General features: G+C 37.6%; 2 protein-coding genes across 2 annotated transcripts in view; one reads left to right on the top strand and one right to left on the bottom strand.

Moving 5' to 3' along the window:
- Positions 1 to 16,893, bottom strand: part of ppp1r12c (protein phosphatase 1, regulatory subunit 12C) — a 29,853-nt gene extending 12,960 nt beyond the window's left edge. The window contains exons 1-8 of the mRNA XM_053498249.1: positions 16,373 to 16,893; positions 10,354 to 10,528; positions 9,427 to 9,557; positions 8,094 to 8,212; positions 6,864 to 7,023; positions 6,280 to 6,424; positions 2,067 to 2,141; positions 63 to 139 (exon numbers count right to left, since the gene is read on the bottom strand). Of these exons, the coding sequence (XP_053354224.1) occupies positions 63 to 139; positions 2,067 to 2,141; positions 6,280 to 6,424; positions 6,864 to 7,023; positions 8,094 to 8,212; positions 9,427 to 9,557; positions 10,354 to 10,528; positions 16,373 to 16,545 (1,055 nt within the window). The 5' untranslated portion in view covers positions 16,546 to 16,893. The remainder of the gene's footprint in view (positions 1 to 62; positions 140 to 2,066; positions 2,142 to 6,279; positions 6,425 to 6,863; positions 7,024 to 8,093; positions 8,213 to 9,426; positions 9,558 to 10,353; positions 10,529 to 16,372) is intronic.
- Positions 16,894 to 16,922: 29 nt separating this feature from the next.
- On the top strand, positions 16,923 to 25,344 carry psmd12 (proteasome 26S subunit, non-ATPase 12). The gene is made up of 11 exons (XM_053498250.1): positions 16,923 to 17,167; positions 18,706 to 18,765; positions 18,871 to 18,999; positions 19,172 to 19,279; positions 19,400 to 19,504; positions 21,026 to 21,175; positions 21,756 to 21,890; positions 22,017 to 22,129; positions 22,540 to 22,714; positions 23,979 to 24,056; positions 25,082 to 25,344. The coding sequence occupies exons 1-11, from the start codon at positions 17,060 to 17,062 to the stop codon at positions 25,289 to 25,291; spliced, it is 1,371 nt and encodes a 456-aa protein (XP_053354225.1). The 5' UTR covers positions 16,923 to 17,059; the 3' UTR covers positions 25,292 to 25,344.
- The last annotated feature ends 436 nt before the right edge of the window (positions 25,345 to 25,780 follow it).

Below are 25,780 nucleotides of genomic sequence, written 5' to 3'. Positions count from 1 at the left end.
TACTTTAATTCAAAGAATACAAATAAATAGCTGATTTAACATGTTGTTGTTTGGTTTCCAACCTGCGTATTTTGACAGCGTTGCCGTTTGCAGATGCTTGTGCATTCTGTTTCTCCTTAATTTCCTGCTCGGTTCGCCACTGTCAAGTAAAATACACAAACCACTTGACGAAATAATGTCAAATACTTAAATAAATAATTGGTAAAATAATGCTAACAGGGTGCACTTCCAGCACACGTTTATTTAAATGTAAAAATATTCTAACAACAAAAAAAATACAATTTTATTATAATATCACAACTGTTTATATGCTATATGGCCACCATCAAATCTATTGTTCTTTTCCAAACGGTTGCCGCAAGCGTGGACGCACACAATTGTCCAGAATATTGTAACATTAGGATTTTTCTAATTTAATGGAACTAATTACAATCCCCCTACATAAACTCCATAGATACGTGAATTGCCAAGGTCAAAGCGGGAGAACTCGACACTAACTTAACCTCAACGCCAGTGACTATATTTAGCATTAACTAGCATGGATACTGCAACCCAGCCCTTCTCGTTCCAACATCCATGCCTGACCTTACTAATACTCCTGTGGCTAAAAGGACAAAATTCTCCATAGTTGTGTTCCAAAATATAATGGAAAGCCTGAATTATAACATACGAGTGTCCACATACATTTAGGCATCTAAATGAGTCATGTTTAATCTTGTGACAAGTCTGTAAAGTTCCTGAAGTCATTTAAATCTACGCCTGGGGATATACTACATGACTTTCACAATCCTGTAAGATTCTGAAAAGTCTGGGAGTATTCTCTAATCGACCAGCTTCTGCAGATTTTTTTTCTTTATATGATGTGAAAACTGTGCATCATACACTTAATGACTGCACCAGATGAGAGATCATAGACTACATGACATCTCAACCCAACTGAGGCCGACTGAACTTTTACAACAACTCTCGTGAGAGCAAGAGTAAACTTTCATGAAGAAGAAGACCAAAAAAAATAAACAAAGAAGGATGCAAAACAGGCAGCAGCACTTTTAATATGCGTCACCATCTGTGCTGAGAAAAACAGAAGCAGAATAAATAAATTTGGGTGAAGATCCTAAATCTGTGCTTCATTCATTATTTTTTTTTTGATAAAACCAAACATTAAAAATAAGACAACTTTACAGATAAGGTTCATTTTTGAGGCTTTTGTTTATTTATGTATTTAAGAACAACATGAACAAACAAGTTCAGGGTCAAGTCACTTGTGTCTGAAAATACAAGTGTTTTTTCTGCATTTTTTTAAATCACAAAACCTAATGAACGAATTAGACATGGATTATCCTGCCCATGATTCCACCTCCTCTGTGCTTATTGGCTATTGATGCTTGCTGATTTAAGTTTGTATCCCACATACGCTTATAGACTTCCTTTGCCACATCAATTGACCACAACATGTGCTGACTAGTGCAGACTACGATGGAGACAGTACAATTTTGAATCCAATACAATATCCTGTCTGAAGTTGCGTTATGGATCTCCAGCCTAACTGGTTGTTTTCTCACCAGCCTCTATTCTTTTTTTTCTTAACCAGAATTAACCAGACACAAAACGTCTGTTCTGAAGACATAAAGTTGTACTTTTGTTTTTGTTAAGAAGTGCTGACTTACAATTACCCAATGGTTAAGGCTAATCAACTCTTTTAAGCCAAAAAATTTAAATCAAAGTTTTAATCCTGATCACTTTGTGTATGTATGAAAAAGTTAAATGTAAGTTGGCATCATTTTTGCATAATGAGATTGAAGGCATGTTCAACTGGCCAGCCAATTAGGGTAATATTTACAATATGATATGTCATGTAATGTAATGCAATATACTGTAATATAATCCTGATTGTAATTGATCTGATCTATTTAATCTTTTTTGTGTTAAAATATTTAAAATAAATTCAAATATACACAATTTTAAGTTGTATAGAAATGTTCTGTGTGTAGATAATGGATTTGTGTGTGTGTGTGTGTGTGTGTGTGTGTGTGTGTGTGTGTGTGTGTGTGTGTGGATTGTCTTACATTAGCTTGTCTCTGTGCTAGTTCCTCCAGCAAGGCCTCCACACTTTCATCCGCCACATCAAATGGAGTCTGACCCTAAAATACACATTCACAGTCATTGCCACACGATACGACAAAACCCACACAGTTACTCACAAAGACTTGCATATATAATTAATGCAATAGGTATTAATATTGTGCATGTGTGCACTAAACAAACACATACACAATTGAAGGAAAACATAAGTGCATTAACATTAGGATATAATTTTATGCGTGGCTGGCCAGATGTGCCTGCAGATCCTTTAATAACTGCAATAGACCAGCAAATTCGATATAAAAACATGTCAATAGGACAGTCATCCGATATCAGCTCGCAGGGACCAAAATGGTGACTAAAATGATCGCCAAGATGTGCAATGTTTTTATTTTGTCACTAGTTTTAAATGGACCGCTGTCATGAACATAAGACAGTTCACCAGATCGCTTAACATCACCTTTCACCATTTACACGCTCTTCAGTTACTGAGCTCTTGTATTCTCATGTTATTTCCACATGGACCATACTCTGATGTAAGCGCCAACAAGCAGTTTTTAAAATGTATAGCAAAACAACAGAAGAGCCAAATTTAACACTGAATTTGGTAGTATTTTCTGAATAGTGTTAAATTTAATTTAGCTTAGCTGGATATCTAGCCAAAGATAGCTAATCTTAGTCAAGGAAAACTAAATGGCCAAATTAAAAATCTTAGACTTTTTCCTGAACTCCTTTTCTGACCAAACAATTTCGTAAATTTACTTTAGTATTCAGTCATCATTATCAGTTAATGCTAGCAGGGCACACTTAATTGAGTTATTGGTACCGATGGTTCCAGTTTAAACCTAAGTGGAGCTCAACTGGTCACTTATTGGGCTACTAAATATTAATCTGAAGCCCTGAGCTTGCCTTGCTGCATCTTTAAAGGGTTCTGCTTTGAGTTTGTACAGTCCAAGTGTCCAAAATGTTTTTAGCTGAATGTAAGGGTGCTCACTTTTATTCTGCTATAGTAGCTTTTATTCTATAAGTAGCTCCCGTTTCTGATTATGTAACAATTTGGCTCAGAAATCAGCAAAATCAGGGCACTAACACAGACTTTTCTGACTTGCGCAACATCAGAGATACTGCCACAAATTTTTTTGACGTAATATTTATGGAGCAATAATTAATTAATAAATAATTTTCATTACCGATTTAGACCTGGGTTTTACGTATAAATAATGTAATACATAAGTCTAACTACATAAAAATAAAAATTAATATACAGGTATAGGATACTTGTATACATATGTTCAATAATATTAGAGAGTAGGGGGTATAGGTTAGGGGTCATTTTGAATATTTTTAACACACTGGCTACCACATAGTAACCACACACTCAAAAACCTAATTCAAGTTCCCACTCATGTGGGTGCAGCTTACAAAGAGAAGTTTGTGTGTGTGTGTGTGTGTGTGGGTGCAGCTTGCATACGCATTGGTGTGGTGAGCACTTTGGCACAGAAGGGCACCGACACACGTCCTACACACATCCTTTCTGCTGCACACTTGCATAAGCTTCAGTGTGTTAAAGTGCTCACTTTCGCATTCTGACTAATACCGGCTTTGCTCCGAGGTGGAACTGCACGTTATTGCACGTCTCTTACTTCCTTAGAGAAACTTCTTGGTCTCCTTTTGCATCTGGCTGCTTCACTCGCTGTCTACTTCCTGTCTTTAGTCTGGATGCCTTGTCCGTTTTCAACCTTTTTTCTCCCCGTATTTAACCATGTCTCTCACCCTGCTTCTCACTGCTGGTCTAAAACTCTCCCGGTTCCTTTCTAAAGTCCCTTACCCCACTACTGTATATAGCTGTCCCTTCTCTTGTTCTGTTTAGCTGTTCATCTATCTCTCTCTCTGCACTTTTTATTTTTAGAGACTACATTTATGACGGCCTAATTTTGTAGACATGATGCTGTCTGAATGCTTCATTCTTTCTCGTTTTCCATTTGCCCATCAATGTCCCTCACCCTCTTCCTTCTGCTGTTCTCTGCACCATTTGCCAGTCATGCTTTTGGCTCGTGTATCTATTAGTCCGTCTATACGTGTCCCCAAGTCTCTCACTCTATCTATAGCACACCATCACCCTTGCCAATTCTTGTTCTGTCTGTCGGTTATGGAGTTCTTTCATAGTTTAGCACATGTATTTTTTTAAGCCCTTTTCAGGATTTTACAGCTATACTATATTGAAGTATTTTTTTTTTATATAAATAATAAATAAAAAGAAAGTAATTAGTTAAGCTAACTCCCAACTACTCGGCCTAAAAAAAAAAAGTGCCATCTGCCCTTTTCTGCATACACACCCTCAGAGATGCTCAAACATCATGACACAGTGAATGACTAGGGAGAGAGTAATGATATCTCACCCACCCAGGGAACAATTTTTCTTCTCTTGGTTACAGCGATGGCTATGGAATAGACAGGATTCACACTTATTGTGGAAAAGAGAATTCCAGTCTCAAAAATTAGTCTTAAGTTTGGGATCTCTTAAAAAAAAAAAAAAAGTAAAATCCTTCTACATTGCCTGGATTCCTAAAATTTCTCTGACGATCAGACGGACTATGCAATATGCCTAGGGCACTGTAAAATTACTCGATGCCCCACCTCTTGCTCATGTCAAAGCTTGTGTTGACAACTTTGATGAGAGGATGAAGCAAAACTACACTTCTGGGCATGGGAAGAGAAAAAAATAAACAGATAAAACACCATGTGAGTGATTTCCAAAAAGCTTAACTTCTCTACAGGTTTAATGTCAGAAAATAAAAGTAAGATAAAGTTGTTGTTTTTTACAGGAGAAACCTTTCAGGGAACCAGTTCAGACAACATGGGTGTGAAGGCACTCTTCGTACGGACACTTCTTTACTTAATTTTAAATCAGGATAATGATTATCTAGTCTCTCAACTCTGGAGTAAGATGGAAAGCAACAGACTGACACTAACTAAAGATCAAATACTGAATTAAAAATGTTGATGTACTAGGCATATTTGGCAATGCACGAGGGCGCTCAAGTTAAACCAGGACTTGCAATGGCATTTCTCATAAAACTAATTGACATTTACAGACGACTTCTGGCACAGTACACTGATGAGACTCTTTTAAACGCAGTAAAATATTTGAATGGTGGAAATGTTTTAAACAAGGCCGCACGTCTGTGAACGACGATACTGGCCGAAGTAGCTCGGAACCCACTGTAGACCTTCCTGTAGACATTCAGCATCAATTTGTGAAAGAGACGCGTCTGTCTGTGGGAACTGTACACGTTATCATTCACGGACATCACTTGGCTGTCCCCTATATATCTATTTCCACGTGTTTGGCGAAGGGGCCAGTGTTTCAGAGGTGAAGAAAGCAGTCTGACTATGGGTCTGGCATACTGAGAAAACTTTCTACCATGACAGTATCCAAGCACCATTGAAACTTTGGGATAATTGCATTAGTGTTTAGGGGATTATACCACAAAAATCCAGTTGTGACTTGAACGCCCCTCGCAGATATACATCTCTCATTAAATAATAAACTGCCAATCCACAGTATGAGTAGTATTTCAAAATACAAGTAGATATCTTGGGGTTTAAAATGGGTCTGATGCTGCAAAATAGAATAAAGAATAAAATTTTTATCTATAATTTACAGGTTCAGGGTAAATTACATTGGTTTATGCCCCTCATTGCATCCCTTGTTTCCTTTCTCTCACTCAATCTCTCACTTGTGTTCAAGCTCTCTTTCACTTTTTCTGTTATATTCTTTCTTCATTTAAATCACTCACTTGTTTTCTCTCTATGTGCCTCTTTCTATGTTCTTCTTTGTTTAGCTCTCTATCAGCTCAAACTCTCTTCAGTCTCTGGTTCATATTTATGTTAGTCTGTCACTCTATCCAGCACAAACACGCTCTTGTCACTTTCTATCTGCTCTCCGAATACCACATTCTTTCTCTTACGGTTCCCTCTTTCTATCTAGCACAATCTCTCTCTCTGTCTGTGCAACCAAGTCTTCTTTCTCTCTATTGATGTTTTCTCTCAGTTTGTTTTCTGTTCACTTTAATCTCCTGTCTCAGTAGGGAAGCCGTAGTGTTTCTCTTTCACTTATTCCGTCCATTGGCCTTCATTTATCTGTCTGTCACTTTATCTCTCCCTGTTTTGTTCCCCCTCTCTCTTATTTCTCACCCCATTGCTGTGGGCCTCCATGTCACACAGTTGCTCTGCAAGGAGACAACAGGCTTCCCTCTGACCCCAGTGGGCTGCAGCGTGGAGCGGCGTCCAGCCGTCCCTGTCTTTAGCGGAAACATCCAGGCCGCACTGACACAGCAACCTAAGACAGACGGAGATAAAAATAATAATAATAATAATGAAAATAAAAAAAATAAATAAAAAAACCTTTTCCAGAGATTTTAGAATTTACTGGAAAGAGAGTGTGATTGTGTGCATACAGTGTGTATATTATATACACACACATCTTTATACAGTGTATATATATATATATATATATATATATATATATATAAGTTTTATATACAGAATAATGTAATGTAATGCAGCACATAGAGCAATTAATCCAGAGCATAGTAAGGGCAGCAGGATGAACAAGGTCCGTTCCACAGGAAGTCTCTTTTCGTGAGGCAGGAAATAAACACCAGCTATTCTTAGAGAGATCAGAGAGCTGTCCGATCACGTGCCCACCAGACCATTTCAGAGACACCCCACCCAAGCAGCTGAATAAGCCATGTAGTATTAACACATGCAATGCTTACTTAATGGCCTCGAGGTAGCCCTTAGCAGCTGCAACATGGAGGGGTGTGGCTCCGGTCCTGGGGTGATGCAGATCTGTAGGCACACCCTCTGTGAGCCACCCTCGGGCGTCTCGCATGATCAACTCCTCCTCCAAGCGTTTAGCTGCCTCAACATCCACACCTTGACATTACACAGAAAACTGCATGAATAATCTGAACAAGAAGAATAAAGTGATATAAAAGAAAGATTCGCTGTTTTTAGAAAATACTCAGCTTCTGTGAATTTGTAATCTTCTGATCTACTCTCTTCCTCATACACGTATTCAAATATGCCCATGACTGAAGTTCAATAGTTCACAACTACTCATGATTAGTGCATCTATGATTTTTATATTGATTTTTTTATGTTTTTTTGTCTGTAGGCAGCAAAATCAACCCAAATCTCATTAAATTTAACTTGCATGTGACCCAGAGTATTATTTTTTTTCCCATGCAAATGTTAATGGCACAAATCACATGAAACTTGAAATGTGATTGGGGCCACTTCCATATGTGGTTCTAAATCAGAAAGAAATCGAATTAATTTGAAATGTAACCTTAATCTGAACCCGTCAAATTGGATTTCATGTTACTTATGTTACTCCGATTCAACATCGTTTATAACTTTTAATATTTATGCTATCCATAAATATATTAATTTCTGCTGATTTTCATAAAGAATAACAACATGTTTAATAACAAATGAAGTTAGGTTATATATTTATGTACATGTTAGTTATTCCACTTCCAATATATACTTGCCCAAGGAGATGCTACAACTATCTGTACATGCAAAAGTTAAATACATATTGTAAAAAGAGAGTTATTTGAACATGCAAATTAAATATCACCCACACCTCCTACTCAAGCATGACGTCTGGTTGCTGGGCTGGAAGGTGATTTTCAAGGTGCTGCCGTTTTTAGCTTGTCGTTTTGTCTATTTTTATAGATAAAGTGTAACAAAACCACAAAATGTGGGAGTGTGCGGATAGATTTAGAGAGATAGTTTGCATGATGCTGTCCTCTCAGCATTACAAGCTTTTACACAATCCCAGTGTCTAATAAACACTTTATTTGTGAAAGCGGGACTTTGACGTCATCGTCACATCGTGCCTCTATTCACTGTGTGACTGGCTGAGTGGGAGATTAGCTATTTGTAGTTATAGGAGCTTTCTCTCTTTCTCTCTCCTTGTTTGTCTCTCTTGGACTCACCGAGTTTCTGAGTGTATTGCTGCAGTAGTGCCTCCATGGTTTCGTCTTCCGCGATGTCTAGGGGTACATCGCCATCGCAGTTCACCAAGCTCAGAGATGCGCCGTTCTTCAGCAAGAATCTAATGCACACAAGCACACAAACACGTCAAACCTTTTCTATCATCTGAAATCCAAGTATCCAAATGAATATGGCCAAAGTAAAAAAAAAAAATGCGGCAAACCTCAGCTATTACACTTTAAATAAAATTACATTATGTCAAACAGTTTCTTTGTGTTTGAATTTTTATTAATGCAGTTTCATTATATTGTAATATATATCGTTATCGAGGTAGAAAATTGCTTTTCTGATATCCCTAGTGGGTATAGTCTGAAAACTGGTGTGAAATGCTTGATAATTTCTTGACCATTAATGTTTCCTGTCCCTGCATTCTGATTGGCTAGAAAAATACACTTCCTCAAAGGGGCTCTTAGCCACAGACAATGAAACTGTGTGTTTGGAAAAGGAGTAAGACAAAAAAGAAAATTAAGCATGTTAGGATGCATGATCCGAGTGATATTTCACCTGGAATATTACCAGACACGTTTTGGAGATCTTTTTGACTTAACCACTTAAAAAAAACAAGTATAATAAGTGACCTTTAATAGTAATTTACATCAGTTGTTAGGTTTTGTTGAGGTTTATCGAGGGTGGCAAAATAATCAACATGAAATGTCAGACTATATAAAGTCTATATTAAACACTATACAATAGGGATGGAAGCAGTACAGTGGGGTAGTGGTTAGCACTGTGGCCTTGCACCTCCAGGTTCAAAGGTTTAATTCTTGCCTTTGGGTCTGCGTGGGTGGAGTTTGCACGTTTTCCCCGTGCTTGGTGGGTTTCCCTACTCGTACTCGTACCTCTCACAGCCCAAAGACATACAGATTAGGTTAATTGGCATTCTCAAAGTGCCATTGCCATTAGTGTTTGTGTGCCATAAATTGATTGGCACCCTGTACAGGTGTACCCCTTTATTTTTTCATTAAATATATATATTACCTTATATACGTTAGCATTTAAGGTTGTAAATGGTTTGTTGTTCCACTATAATCCTGTGCTCTAAAGTATTCACACATTTTCAGGCAGCACAGCATCCAGTACGTTAGGAGCAATTTTTTTTTTATATAGTTTGTTTAAAACAAAACACTTTTTAAAATGTATTATTAAATCGAGATGCATTTAAAATCGTGACATTTACAGAATCACTATAAAAATTTAATCGCCATCTGGGTATTTTGATAATATTGTACCAGCTGGTCCCTGGTGATTCCCATCCCTAATATATACAGTACATACTCAGCGATTTCCATGTTCCCACAGGAAGCTGCTACGTGAAGCGGGGTCCAGCCCTCGTTGTCCACCTGGTTTACTTTAGCCCCCTCAGACAGAAGGAAGGCCACTACCTCCATACTCCCATCAATGCAGGCCTGAGGAACATCACACAAACGCTGCATAAGAAGCTATGTTAAAATGTACAGGTTTTTAATAAAAAAATAAAAAATTAAGATAAAAACTCTCTCTCAACTTTGCTTAAACCACAAATGTGATCATTTTAATCAACACATAATGAAAAGTAAACATGGCTAAAAACATTTTAGTAGCTGCTTACCTGAAACCACTTCAGTAATGTCACACAGACTAACTGGACAAAAGACTACATTGTAGGGCAACACTATGTGTAACATTACACGGGCAGCCATCTTCGACAACAGAAATGAATTGGATTTGGTGATTAATTGTCAAGTTGAGTTTTGGGAAAAGGCCACTGTTTTTTTTTATAACCCTGCAGGTGGTTCACTCTGTACTATTTACACACTGGCACCCTGTGTGGGAGGAGTAAATTATTTGCCAAGTTTGTTCAAAAATAACAAGTATGGTGGATGACACCAGAAATGCTCAGTATTTTATTTTAATTTTTTTGTTTAATTTAATTTGAAGTTAAATATTAAACTCCTATATTTAAAGTAATTTTGTATTGTTTAAATGCTAAGCTTGGTTTACCAGTGGTAATTATTAAACGTGGCATTTGTGTATCTAACTGGTTGTTACATACACATCTGCAATCACAATCTTTTCCATCCTCAGAAACCCCCTGAGTTTTTGGGACTGATGACCAAAAAAATGCTCATAAAACCAGAAACAGATGTAAAGATATTCACTGACATGTAGTGCTTAAGCGCTTGAACCACAGAAAACAAAATGTCACACTGATGATTGTCGCACCTGGTGCAGTGCTGTGATTCCATCAGCGTTGGAAGAGTTGACCATGTCTTCTCTGGAAATTTTGTCCCCATTGCTTATAACCTGCACCTCCTTGATCATCTCATTTGCCTCTTCGGTGTCGCCGCTGGCGCAGACAGCCAGGAACTCCGCGGTCCTCTCAAACCGAACACGCCTCCTGAAACACACACATAACAATGGCTCTGTTAGTCTCTCAAGCAATGGCTCTGTTAGTCTCTCAAGATCTGGTTTAATTGTGGTGAATTACAGCAAAGTGACGAGCTACAATCAGTCTTCAATTGTTTTAAGCTCAAATCAGCCAGGACATTATGAGTGAGCGATATTACATTGTGGTCTTTAAAGACATTTCTAAGATAAAAAATATTTGGCATGACATTTGGGTTTGCTCAAAAATGGCAAACTCCAAAAATCTTAATACACCATGTACTGCCTAAAAATAAATGATTTAACATTGAATAAAGAATAAACTACTCAAACTGCTTTACAGTTACTTTTTGTTTCATGACAAACAAGAGGGCTTCATGAGATTTATAAGTTTCATTAAGGTGTCTAAAAAACCTTTCAAAACAACCACTAACAAAAAAAACCCTTAAAATTTCAGAGAGAACATTTTAACATAAATTTTAAATCAGCATTCATAATTCTTATTAAAAAAAAGCTATTAAAAAAAAAGAAATAAAAATAACAGAAAGGGTCTGCTTTACATCATTTACACAATTACAATGCCACTGTATATTAGGCATGTGCTATATGATAGTATTATTATTCATATGCTATATTATATTGCCACACTATCCAGAGATGTTTATATTATATGATCGTGGTTTGCAAAACAAAATAGTTTGCAAGTTTGAAGTACTGTACATCTTTATGGGTTATTTTTCAATTCAATTTATTTGTATAGTGCTTTTAACATTGGCATTGTCCCAAAGCAGCTTTACACAATCAAAAGAATTATTTAAGTTTGTATGGAATTTGAATGTGTATGAATCAAAATGGTCAGATAGTCTCTGGTGAGCAAGCCGAGGGCGACAGTGGCAAGGAAAAACTCCCTGAAATTCTCCCCCTTATAAAACAGAGATTTGCATGAGTGTTTTATGAGAGACACTCAAGGCAAACCTTGACTTGTGATGAATTTTCTCGTAAATAAAGGCATAAAACTGATTGACATTTACAGAAGACTTCAAGCACAGTATGGTGAGTCGCCTAGCTGTGGTAAAACATTCAAAAGCGAGTGGAATGTTTGATCCTTCAAAACTGACAGATAACTTGCCACAACGAAGAGACGCTTCTGTCCATAGTAACCGTACACAATATCATTCACCAACACCACTTGCACATTACAGGAACTCTGGGAGTTATCACCACATCCCACGCACAGCCTTGACCTAACCAAGCCGTTTCTGTATGACTGGAAAAGCCATTAAAGGAGTTTCTGGGAGGCCAGCGTTTCAGACGTGAAGCGTGCAGTCCGATCATGGCTATACCTTGATGGTATCCAAACAATAGAAAAACGCTGGGATAAGTGCATTAGTATAGCAGGGGATTATATAAAGAAATAACTTTTTTTTTTTAACTCATAACTGTGTTCTGTTATTCAACACAAATTAAAAAAAGATTAATTTTGCAATGGAGGTAAAATGTAACATGACCTAGAAAACGGTGTACATTCCACTGAACTGATTGAGTGACAAAGGTAACAGAAAAAGTGTGGGAGACAAACACACACAGTGCCAAAGGAATGTTCATTTGATAAAGTTTAAGAAAACAAAAATAATAAGGCCTGTGCGATAAGCATCGAATTCGATCAAGACAGCGATATACAAATCAATTAATTCGTGAGAAATTCAGTTTTAAAATTGATAGTGCTGAAAAAAAAATACACACGTTTCGACCGATTTCTATCCGGATATCGTTTTTTTACACAGACAGAAGAGAAAAACCCTTGCTTACAGTGCAATAACAATTTAATAAATTTTTTTTAGACGTTTAGAAACGTTTTTTATCTTTAAAGCCATAATCAGGATAGCACAATGCAAATGAATTGCATAACCTGAGCAGCACATGTCCTATAACAATCCATATACTGAGTCAGGACTAATAAATTTTTTTTTCTCTTTTAACATCCCTAAAACACTGAAACCTTATCAGTTTTTTTTCTGTTCTTCTTTGGGTTGTTCTTTATCTTTTCCGCTGCCTAATCTCGCAATAAGAGCTTGTTACGGCTTGCGCTGTACATTTCTGAGTAGCAGGCACCTACCCCCTAATCACCCCTCATCACATCCCAGTCCCTTCCTTCAGCATTTCAGCTTGTCATAGTAGCAATTCTAAGTGAAAATCCAGATTAGTTGCCATGGACAATCGAAATGACTCCAAAACTACCCCAATGTCTTGATCAACCAAAACACTGGCTCACAAATTTGTGTCTACATTTATCTATACGCTATATAGTCCGAAGCTTGATGGACACCTTACTATCATATCCATGTTTATCTTTTCCAAACTGTTGCCACAAAGATGGAAACACAGAATTATCTGGAATGCCTTTGTATTTTGAGCATTACAATTTCTCAAACATGTTCCAGCATGGCAATGCGCCTGTACTCAAATTCCTTGAAAAGCTCCAAATGAAGACATGGTGTGTTAAAGAGTGGAAATGGAAGAGCTTGAGAGGTCAGAACATAACCCTGACCACAAATCCACTCAACTATATTTGGCATGAACTAGACTGGCTGGTCTGCACATCAAGGCCCCTAGCCAACATCAGTGCCTGATCTCACTACTGCTCTTGATCATGAATGAGCAGAAATTCTCACGGTGATGCTCCAAAAACCCTAAACCCTTCCTAGAAGTGTGAAGATTCTTAGAAATAGAAAATTACATAAACAGAGGAGCGAAATCTCAATGTGCTAGGTGTCCAGAAACAAAATAGTAGGTCATCTGTTAAATGGTACCATCCATCTATCCATGCTTTCCCGTTTCAAGTAAAACTTGAATTGACATGCACAACCTACATTTCCTTAGTCATTCACCAATTAGTTGATATTCACACACTTATTATATACATATATCACACACACACACACAGTGTATATATAGCAAATTTATATTTAAATTGTAAATATATATAAATATGATGTATATAATTGTGAATCTTGAACAACCTGAGGTGTAAATTAACCTGCCTGGAAAATTACACAAGCGCATTCTTCCCCCATGTGCAGTAGAGAAGAGGAAACAGTGTCTCCAAGCATGACAGTTGGTGAGAGATTTTGGCGTCACAGAGTCTCTGAATCTACAAATTAGTCGCATAGGAATTATTTGGAAAACATTCCAGGAGAAAAACTTTGCTTTTATTTAACCGCAAAAGTAAGTGTAAGTGTGAAATGTGGCACTCAGGTCAGATGAGATGATATTCTGTGGGTGTTTTTCACTTAATGCATTTTCTGGATGTTTGGACTTCATGAAGTAACAGAAGTATGCTTCTTTTTTCAAATAAAAAGCTGTCTGACTCTCACAAAAAGTAACAACTGACTCGTGATTGGATCTTTTAAAACATAAAACAATTAATGACAGGATAACTTGTTATTTTAGTGGTCATGATCTCTGCCGGGCGCAAGGGTTTGCTTCATTCATAGGAAGACTCAACTTTGCGGGAAAACAGAGGTGGCTTAGGGCATTTTCACACTTGACCCCAACGCCTGGTTCTTCTTGATTAGTAAGAAGTGTTCCGGGCTCGGGAAAAAGGCTGTCTCAAGCACAGATCAAATTAGATATGAAAGCCAATCGTACCTGAACCCAAAAGTGAATCCATGCACAATCAAGCTGCACACATTCATAACTAAGGGGAAAAAATAGCAAAGGCAATAAAACTAATAACTACTGGCAATTTTAAGGGAAGGTGTAAAAAAAACAGAGAACAAAGATATGGACACAAGGGTAACATGAGAAAAAAACAGAACAACAGTATTTCAAGCTCAGGATTGAACCAGTGACAATGGAGATGTGATGCTTCAGCACTACATGCTACACTGTTTTTTATACCTCAAAGCTGTTAAATTCTTGATTCTGATTGGTCAGAAGCTCTTGCCTGACTTTCTGTAACAGTAGCCCTGCCAATCGCATATAAATCTTTCTTCTATAGTAACATACAGTACACTTGCACAGGAACTTGCATGGTGAACACATGACAGCTATTTTGTGAATTTTGTTCTTTACTTATAATGATCTGTTCATTGTAATGTTTTCACATTATTCAACAATCAGGGTTTTAAAATCTTTGAAAAATGTTTGTCACGATTCAACCTGGCGATGGGTCTTCCCCTGAAACAGGACAGGAGGACATGTTGAAGTGTTGACAGATTTACAGTATACCAAATCGCTGTCAAGATACGCTTGATTGGAGTGATTTGACTGAAGCTTAGCAACTATGAAAAACCCGTTAAGAGTTTAGTGAGAATGTTTTACAACTTTACACCTGACAATGTCAATGAGGGCAATACGGAAGGAGTCTGTACACGTCTTTAAGTGACGGAGGGAGACATTCATCTGACATAACTGAGTGACGAGGTTACAGTTGAAGGGTTAGCGTTAGTTAAATATCATGATGCTCTTACTTATTCTTAATGATGAAGAGTGAATCACGTACTCAATCAGATCACCCTGAGGAAGCGACGCTCAAAACAATCCTCTGAAACATGTATGTTACATAACCAACACATACTGCACAAATTTGTCCCTTTTCAAAATAAATGAGATTCAAACTGAAACCAAAAACTGTTGGGAAAAACAGTATAGTGTTTTTGTTTGTACAGGAGATATCTCAATCACTGATTTTTGTACTGTTTTCTAGGAACAAAAGGTTTCAAGTGCAAGTGTTAAAACTGATACTGACAGGATCTGGGTTCTCCCGGACCAGAATTTGGGAACCTAACACCTTCTAACGCCTTTTATGGTGTATTGTTTTAAAACATGCCAAATAAATAAAGAGTAGTTTGGGATGTCTGAACAGAACATTTGGTACAAAACCCAGACTTAAGGAGCGAATGAACCCTGTTTCTGATCACTGGGTACTGCTTGATGAATTCCGACTGTAATGAAGAAAGAGTGTTTACAGCTTAACAACTGACAGCCTTAACAAGGATGATACAGAAGCTGAAGAAATGATGCGTGTTTTAGAGTGACCCTTAGCGGGGTCGATGGTGAGCAAGTGCTGCAGTGCCACCATCGGGGTGACATGTGACATAACCAAGTGATGGGGTTATAGCTAAAGCGGTAGTGTTAGTTAACTATCATGCGGCTCTTACTAAATCTTTATGATGAAGTGTGAATCACAATCTTGATCAGATCAGCCTGAGAAGGCGACGCTCCATAAGCTAGTAAACCAATCCTCACAAACATGTATGTTACATAACCAACACATCCTGCAGAAAAGTGTCCGCTTTTTCGAAATAAATGAGATTTTAACTCTTTTTTTCTTTTTTTTAACACAAACGTGGAAGAGTTGGGAAAACATTATACTGTGTGTTTGTGTGTGTATGGGAGATAACTTAATCACTTAACTTTCTACAGTAGATAAGTTGTATTAATGTGTATAAGACAAGCAAGTGATAAGTAAGTCAGAACAGAGACTAAAATGGTGCAGGAGAGGATCAAGGTTCTCCAGGACCATGGTTTGGGAACCTAACACCCATAAACTCTTTTTGTGGTGGACATAAATGATTGACATCTGCCCACGTTTTTCCCCCAATGAATAAGGAGTAGTTTATTAGAGGTCTGAACAAAATGTTTGGTATAAAACCCAAACTAAAGGAGCGAATGAACGCCGTTCCTGTTCTACCTGAAGAATTGATTGCAAAGGCACTGCCTGGCGACTTCCGACTGTGCTGAGGAAGAAATAGAGCTAATTGAGCAACACTGGGGGGAAAGGCGTGGTTGGTCTTAATACAAAAGTGAAGAACCTCTTTACTTTAATGATTTTTTTTGTTGTTTATTGAGTCACCTTCGTTTGACGTTTTGCCGGGGAGCTCGGGGTCCGTCGGCGTCCTGTGCTTTCTCTCCATCCTCCGGTTCATCCCGCCAGCGTCTCCGCGGCGCGGCCGGCTCTCTGTCCGTGGACGAGCCGCTCCAGCGTTTTAACTGCTCCCGACGCTGAATCTTCGCCGCGTCGCCCATTCTCTCCCGGTTAAAGAAAAAAAAAAACACTTAAAAAAAAAGAAAAAAAAAATACAAATTATTCACTCGGACACACCCTCCATTTGGGCTGTTTACATGTCGCGAGCTATGCTAGCTGGCTAACCGAGCCACTTCCTGATTCTCGGAGGAAGTCAACGTCAAGCGCGCGAGCTCTTTTAAACAAGAAACTGTTTAACGAATTCTTAACGCCAGCCTTAAAAAAACGTCGAATTTACTATTAATATAGATTAAATACGAAGTCGGATAGTAAAAAAAAAGAATAAAAAGGTTTATGGACAACGAGTTGACATCGCTCCTGTCAAACACTGTCAAAAAAATATATGAAAATATGGCGTTGTCTTCCGCGCTGGTAGACGGCGCTCGAGCTCGGCACTTCCGGTGAATCACTTCCGGTAGCTCTGACAACAGAAATTGAGCGGCGGAAGCTAAAGGAGGCATAAAGTGGAAACGAGGTTTTTGTCAGTTCGTTGTCATTGAAAAGGAAACAGTAAAAATGTCGGACGACAGGGCTGAGCGATCAGACGGGAAGATAGTAAAGATGGAGATCGACTACAGTGCTACTGTAGACCAGAGACTGCCCGAGTGTGAGAAAATGGCTAAAGTGAGTTGCGGCTGAGTCATGATGCAGCAACACTGCTGATTAGCTCACACACCTACACCGGTTTTATTCACGTTAAGCTTATTTGTATTAATATAAATAACATCACAAATACTTTCTATACTAAAATAATTCTATATAATTATAGGGTTTTGGTTGTACTGTAGTTTAAACTAGCGTCAATGCGCTCGAGCTAGCTAAGACTGTTTGCTTGTTAGCAAGCTGAATAGATTCTGTAGTGTTAGGAGTGTATTAGAGAGGGGGAAATGACCTGATCATTGCAATTATAAAAAGTTATTGGGATCCTCCATTCAAAGTTTTCTATTAATTGTGTATTATTGTTTGTTTATTTACTATATAACAGTAAAAAAAAAAAACTATTTCACACTGCAGTGGACAAACATAATTAAAATCTGAGAAAGTATTATAAAGTTAAAACTTTTATCAGAAGGCAACATTTGCAATTTATTTAATTCTTGTATTATTTCATGCAGATGCTATGCTTGACTAAAGAGAAAAACGATTCCTATTTCTTAACCAGCATCACATAGCTTTTACACAAGCTGAAGCGCTTATCTAGTAGAAATCAAGTGATTATTGTCCGATTTTGATCGGCAGCTGATCAATCAGAGCACCCTTAATCATCTCCATCACAGGTGATGTATTTGCGCCATCACTGAACCCAACTCTCGAATCCTCTGTGAAAATTTTCATTTGTCATAGTGGATGGTCTCCCACTGCGCTACAGAATGTTTAAGGAGAGGACACCACTGACAGAAACAATGTGCACAGATGGATGAAGAGTTTAAAGAAAGGGAAAACCAGTATCGAAGACAAACCACACAATGGGAGACCTTTAACAGCGAGAATAGGGATTTTCACAAAGGATTCTATAGTTGTGTTCAGTGATCGTTTGTGTTGGAGACTATGTTGAGTAGTACCTTTGTATAGAGGAAGAGTCCCCCTACCAACCTGTGCAATCTGAATGACCTACAATACTGTGCAAAAGTCTTGAGCCACGCTTTATTTCCAAAGACGCAGGCATTCTTGTTTTTTTTTTTTTTTAATATTTCGTCTTGGGGAATAGTCCTTTTTTTATGCCTCTCATTTTTGGCAAGTTTCAGGCTCTCATTTTTAGTCAAGTCTCTGCAACTAAGCAGTTTCAGAGGAATGTTTTTTGTTTGTTAAGCCACCAGCTAAGACTGTTTGACCTTTCAAGCAACTAATTTGAGGCAAAACCATCTAACTTGAGGCAAAACCATCTAAAATAAGGCATAATCTAGTGAGAAAGGGGTGCAGGTGATGACTGGTGATCAGGCTAGTGATATTTAGTATACTGGTGATGCTAAGTGGTTGGAACAGACGAGAGGGGAAATGCGGTTGCTGCTGACGTTGTTACAATTAAGAAAATTTAGTTTATGTATCTTCAGGCACTTTGCAGCCTGTTCCAGTAAAAATTTGTTTTCCTATTTTTTTAATCTGTCCGCAAAGCAAAATTACAGCTCTGTCTTAACTTTAACCCTAATTGTTTCTGTGTGCAGGAGGGACGACTTCAGGAAGCTGTTGAGAGCCTTCTGTCTCTGGAGAAGCAGACCAGGACGGTCAGTCTACTTAAATGCAGCAGCTTAAATCAAATGTAGAAAATAATAAAATTCACACAGAATAAAATTTCATTTTTCATTGTATTTATGTTCTAATTTTTTTAGGCTTCTGACATGGTGTCCACATCCAGGATCCTTGTAGCCATTGTGCAAATGTGCTACGAGGCAAAAGACTGGGACGCACTCAACGAGAACATCATGCTGCTCTCAAAGAGGAGGAGCCAGTTGAAGCAGGTGTGATTTATATAATACTCACACCTGCACTCAAGATTAGTTAGCCTCACCCAAGCAGAATAAGTATTATAAATTAATGATTTGTATTAGTTAATCACTTTATGCACAACTGGTCATTCCATAATACTAACTCGTGGTTGAGGAAGTCATTGAGATTGTGGTCTTTTTACAGGCTGTGGCCAAGATGGTGCAGGAGTGCTATAAATATGTGGACACTGTTACTGACCTGACTGTCAAACTGAGGCTTATCGACACTCTCAGAACCGTGACTGCAGGAAAGGTCAGTTCCACACTTTTCAAAATGTTCTCCATCTGTAATCCTGTAACTCAGTTGTCGTAACTGCTGCCAGTCTGATTGACACACTTGTAAATGACTCTTCTGTGTGTTTGTCCCATGAAGATTTATGTTGAGATCGAACGTGCAAGACTCACTAAGACGCTGGCCAACATTAAAGAGCAGAGCGGTGAGATTAAAGAGGCCGCGGCCATTCTGCAGGAATTACAGGTAAATTTACCTTCTTTCTTTTATGGTGCTCATTTATCCTTCTAATCCTTCTAATCAAGCTTCATTAGTCAACAGTTAACCTCAGCCCCTGAGCCTACAATATCACCTGCCTGGACAAAAAAAACAAATCACACACTTGATCATCTTTGGCTTTGATTGTCAGTTCATGTCTGAGAATGATTCCTCATGCTCTTAGAACCACCCTTTCACAATTTTTAGTCCTGGAATATGGCTGTGGCATCAGGGACTCCATAAATGGGATAATGTGGTTATTCAGGTCATCAGCTGACTTAATTTTATTGCCACATAACGTTGCTAAGGCTAGACCCCAGATCACAACACTGTGTTCTCATCACATTGTCTATGTGTATCGAAATGCTTTTACTTTGACTATTGAACATAGCTATTGATTTTAGTGTTTTTTTTGTTTTGTTTTTGTTTTTTAAACCATGCAACTTTACCAAATGTTTAAGTGATCTCCATTCATGATTCCTTTCACAAAGTTGACGGTTTAACACTATCCTTTCAGGTTTTGATAATGTATTGAAAGGTTCTTAACCCAGTTCCAGTAATTTTAAAACTCCTAAGTTCTTTCCTTTGCTTGATGCAGGTAAATAATTTGACACTTTTGAAAAGGCGGCATTTTTTCGCCCAGGCAGTATATCTCATCCATAGGAAAATTTAGTCATGTCAGCTGGTTGTTATTCACTTCAGTTTTAAACATACTGTTAGACTAGCTTCTCTATAATTATTATTGTACATGCTTTTAATTATTGGCAGTACTAAATCTGAGATTTATTCAGCCTAATATAGAAACCTTTTGAGAAGTGTTTGTACTAACAAGAAAAAGTTCCTGGTGTAGATTTTATATCCCTAATGAGCAGACCAGGGGGGAAAATTCTTTGAGCCAACAGGAGGAAGCTGTTTGAGAAAACCATCACTAAGTGAACGTTAGTAAGTTAGTGAGGCCAAGTGAGGACTTTGTTGATTATCACAATATCTTCAGTGGGTGCAGATTTGATTTATATAGTCATTCTCTAGTTATCATGATTTCATAAATCACAACTTTATATATATACTGTATTTGTAGTTGCAATTCTAAACAAGATTATAAACTAATTTGCTTCTCCCACACAGGTCACTATGGTCTCTGCAAGGGGGTGAATAATTTGGATTATAGCAACTTTTTTTTTTTTTTTTTACTACCTCGAATGCAAACATATATAAATTAAGAAAAAAAAAACATTTTTCTTATCTTTTGTTAGTGGTGATTACATAAATTTACATTAATGATATAATTATTCTTTCCCACATCACTTAAATTTACACTACATAATTATTGATCAGTAAGCCATTAACATTCCCAATTTAGACATAACATTCTTTCAGGTTTAAAAGTCACAGCAGCTTAACATGATTTAGTTTTAGCTAGGATATAGAGTCATCAGATGAGGTACCTGACAATGAGTGGACTTTCTTTTCAAGGCGGCCTCAACATAAACGCCTTCTCTCACCCTGCAGGTGGAAACCTACGGCTCCATGGAGAAGAAAGAGAAGGTGGAGTTTATCCTGGAACAGATGAGGCTGTGCATAGCCGTTAAAGACTACATCCGAACCCAGATCATCAGCAAGAAGATTAACACAAAGTTCTTTCAGGAGGAAGGCACCGAGGTGGGAACTGAGGCTCTAGATTAGTATAGGAATTGATGAGCACAAGTGTAACATGCTGGTCATTATTTAGGCTTCAGAATATTTATCGATTAGCTGCATTCTTGAAAATGTTAAGTTATAATTTTATTTAAAAAGAAACTCTATTTCAAAAAGAAAAAACAAAAACAATATCCCTGACATTTCTAAGACAGTTATCATGGCATGAATAGTATTTGAAATAAAATGTAATATTATAAATGAAGTTATGTCAACCAATTTTTATGATGCTAAATTAATTTTTGCCTGAAAGAGAACTTCCAGCATGTGGTAGTGACTTTGTTTTTTTTTTTATTTAGTATTATAATTTTTATTTGAAATCGAGTTTAGATTTTTAGTATTTTAAGTATTGGCACCCCTGCAGTAGTACTTGATTGCATTTTATATTGTCTTATTTTGTAAATGTCGTACACACTGATTATTGGTTTGTCATATAAATGTCTGATTGCTATTGCACCTCGTAATAACCATAATGTAATATATTTGTTTGAGTAATTATTCCTTTAGTTTGTATCATTCTGACCTGGGTCTGTCGTGTTGTCAGGAGTCAAAGTTGAAGTACTACAATCTGATGATACAAGTGGACCAACATGAAGGCTCTTACCTCTCCATATGCAAACACTACCGGGCGATTTATGATACTCCATGCATCCTGGAGGACAGCTCCAAGTGGCAGCAGGTAACGCATTTTTATTTTTTTATTATTTTTTATAAAGTTTACTGAATAGGGCTGTGTCTTATCCGCATACGTACACAAATGTATGTAGTGGTATTCTATTCCCTTAATGCACATATTCTGCTTCAGGCCCTGAAAAGTGTGGTTCTCTACGTGGTTCTGTCTCCGTACGACAACGAACAGTCTGATCTAGTCCATCGGATCAGCGCGGACAAGAAACTGGAAGAAATCCCTAAATACAAGTATGTTAAAAAGGTTCTGGGTAATTAAACATTTGGACTGCAAACAATTCTGTACTTAATTTAATCATTTAGAATGATCAGGCGATAATTGAACAGAAATGACCAATTTTGTTCAGTTTTCTAACGCTGCATTCAGTTTACCTAAGGAGGTGGAAGTCAGAGCTCAGAATTACGTCACTTTTGAGCTGCTAAGTGGGGGAAAGTGTGGGCATCTTCAAGTTTGTGTGCTATCGTTTTAACCTGAACTGAGCTTCAGTCAAATAAATTATCCTGACATTAAGTACTATTTTCGAGTTTTGTGTTTTAGGTCAGAAATGATGACATGCATCCTTATTCAAATACAACATAAGCAGCCAACTAAAAGCAAAAACAAGTTCTGAGGTGTCACACTTTGAATTTTTCTCTACTAGGGATTTTCTGAAACAGTTTACCACCATGGAATTGATGCGCTGGTCCTCCCTGGTGGAGGATTATGGGAAGGAGCTGCGTGAGGGTTCTTCTGACAGCCCTGCCACTGACGTCTTCACTTACAATGAGGAAGGAGAGAAGAGATGGCAGGACCTGAAGAACAGAGTCGTAGAACATGTGAGTTGGTCATGTTGTCCAATATATGGTGAACTATGATGAAATGTGAAAATTAACAAACTATACTGTACTGAGATTACTATAAGCGGATAATCTAGCTATTATTTTTAAATCAGTAGAATCAATATAAAGTAATTAGGGCTGGGCGCTAAAACGATAACGATATGTATCGCGATAGACACGTGATCGATATCAATAAAAAATGTGTTCGATAATTTTTATTCTTTGTCGGAAGAAAACAGGTCGCAAAGCTAGTTTGGTTGCTGTCATGCGCACTCGCTCCACGACCAGCACTAGGAACCTGAAGTAGTACGGTCGCGATTTAGGAAGTATAAAAGGAGACAAGATGGCGCTGATGGGAAAGACAAACGAGTTGATGCATGTCCATTCTTTTATTTTCTGCGTTGTCAGGCGATATTACAAACTTCCGGTTGGAATCAGTACTTAAATTACTCCAAAAACTACTAAAAGAAAACAGGTTCAGGCTCTATATTCCAGCTCATCTCACATTTCCGCGTTCACGCACATTGGACTGCATTACCCACAAAGCATTGCCTGCACTGGACTACCGTAAAATCAACCTCTCTCCCGCAACAGCGGGTATAATTGTGTAAACTCTTGCTCTCGGCGTGAAGGAGTTCTTACAATGACTCGCGTGGGTATCCTGCCTGTTCACGCTATTTCCGCGTTTGGATTTACCGTCCACGCTACAAGGGCTAACTGCTAGTCTTCTGGTCCGCTTCCGGTTGCCCGTGATTGCATCAACAAAGGCACTCGCTCTCTGGTAACCTAGCAACGTAGGGAGTGATACACTAACGTCAATCATGTAACAGTACTGTATCACGTTTGGTTTTGCCATTGTTAAGTGTTCATTGTGACTTTAGACTTATGTTTACATTTAAATTATTTGATTTTTTCCATGGTTATTGACATTTCTGTCTTAATAACTGAGGGCACTATTATCAGAGGAAGGTTAAGTTTAAAATAAAAATGTTTAAATGTAATATTTTTTCCCTGGTCCTTCTTTTAAATGGGTCTTAAAAATATCAATAATTATCGATATCGACCGATATAAAACACTGATATCGTGATACAGTTTTCAGCCATATCGCCCAGCCCTAAAAGAAATCATTTAAAATAATTTTCTTGTATATGTGCATTAAAATTTTCAGCTAATAATGTTTTAATTAGGAATAAAACAGGAAAATGTTATACTTCTCTATATTTCGGTAGTAAACATATGCTGTTTTTCGGCATCCTTTAGAACATAAGGATCATGGCCAAGTATTACACAAGAATCACAATGAAGAGGATGGCTGGACTTCTTGATCTTTCCATTGATGTAAGTTCTGATTTAATATTGTGACCCAGTGTTTACAAATGTCAGTCTTAAAAGATATTTTTTTAAAAAATCAAGGAGAAAAAATGGTAAATAAATCTGTAGAATTGTAAAGATTAAATTCAAAGTTTAATATCACATCTGGTTAGTTAGTGTTTATTATGAAAATGTAATAAAAATGTTATGATGTATAGCACAGCTTAGAAAAGTGTATCATCATCTGTTAGACCTTTAACTTAGCCCAAGCTATTTCTACTAGAGTTAGTGTAACTATGCGGTTTCGCGTGGTGACCGTTAGTATGGTTCATCACGATTCAATGCGAGTTTTGGCGCTGTGATTGTTTCCATTTTTCCACGTGAAAAATTAAACATGTTTGAAAAGGATGGAAGAAAGAGGTTGCTTATAACATTTAATTAAAACTATAAATTGATAAAGGTAAGTGTGTTGTATTATAATCAATTTAAATGTCTTAGTGAGTGCTAACTTCTTCCTTAATTATTTTCCTAAAAACAGTGCGTGCACTTTATTAGTGTGCTCCATACTTAATATTAAACAAGATAATTTCACGCAGCACTAATTAAAAAAATTAAAATAATAATTATCCATATTGTGACTGGCATCACCATATCAGCAAATAAAATGACATTCGCTGCTGCCCCTGGCTTGGGGTTGGGGATATGCAGTATGTTATCGCTGATCTCAAAAACCACAGATATTTAAAAAATAGATGCAAGGAAGAATTTTATATTTTGTTTTTCTTAATCGCTGTTCGTTTCACTAAGTTTTTTGTTATTGTTGGGCTATATAAGTACTGAAGGTATTCATATTGAGCAGGTAGCTGGCTAAAAAGGATTTTTAAAAAGTTATTGTTCACGAGAACTATTTTGTGTTGTAAAAGTTAACACACCAGTAGTAGAAGGTAATATTAAATTCGAATGGTTGAATTTGTGCAAAATCTCTGCTAAACCCCATAACTTCTAGACTAGAACTCAAGTTGTGCTTTCCTGTCCGTACTCTCTGTCTCCAGGAATCTGAGGAGTTCCTGTCTAACCTGGTAGTAAACAAGACCATCTACGCCAAAGTGGATCGCCTGGCCGGCATCATCAACTTCCAGAGGCCCAAAGACCCCAATGACCTGCTGAACGACTGGTCCCACAAACTGAACTCCCTCATGTCCCTCGTCAACAAAACAACACACCTTATCGCCAAGGAGGAGATGATCCACAACCTGCAGTAGGCACGGGTTATCAGCTCATGATCGGAGTACACACCTGGATCAATTGGACACAATTGGACACAAAAAAAGTTTTTGCAGTAAATAAAAGTGTTTAGTTTAGGTATCGTTGTCAGTAACAGCGATCAGGGCTACATTCACACATCTGGCTGTTGATTAATTGATGTCAGCTTTAATGTTCAGATGGTCTAGACTCACCTTCACTGTAAAAGTTCTGACATGGAGGCGCCAGACAAATCTGACCTCGGTTGGTTTTCCGAATGAGTTAACCAGGTTAATGTATTTGGTAAAAAAGTAATGTTCTGTTTGGAAAATGGCATCTGTGTTACAGTTTGACTGTTGCTCCATGCTAGATAAAAAAATGTTGAGTGTTTTTTCAAAGTACACATTAAATCTTTCTTTTGAAGACATTGTTTCTTTATTTCTTAGTCAAGTTTTTTTATTTACTTCCATCATTAATATTTACAGCTCTGGAAAGAAAAAAAGGAGACC

The sequence above is a fragment of the Clarias gariepinus genome, chromosome 6, assembly GCF_024256425.1.
Source record: "Clarias gariepinus isolate MV-2021 ecotype Netherlands chromosome 6, CGAR_prim_01v2, whole genome shotgun sequence".
NCBI lineage: Eukaryota > Metazoa > Chordata > Actinopteri > Siluriformes > Clariidae > Clarias > Clarias gariepinus.
The sequence above is the reverse complement of the archived record's forward strand: the minus strand, read 5'-3'. Positions and strand labels throughout refer to the sequence as shown.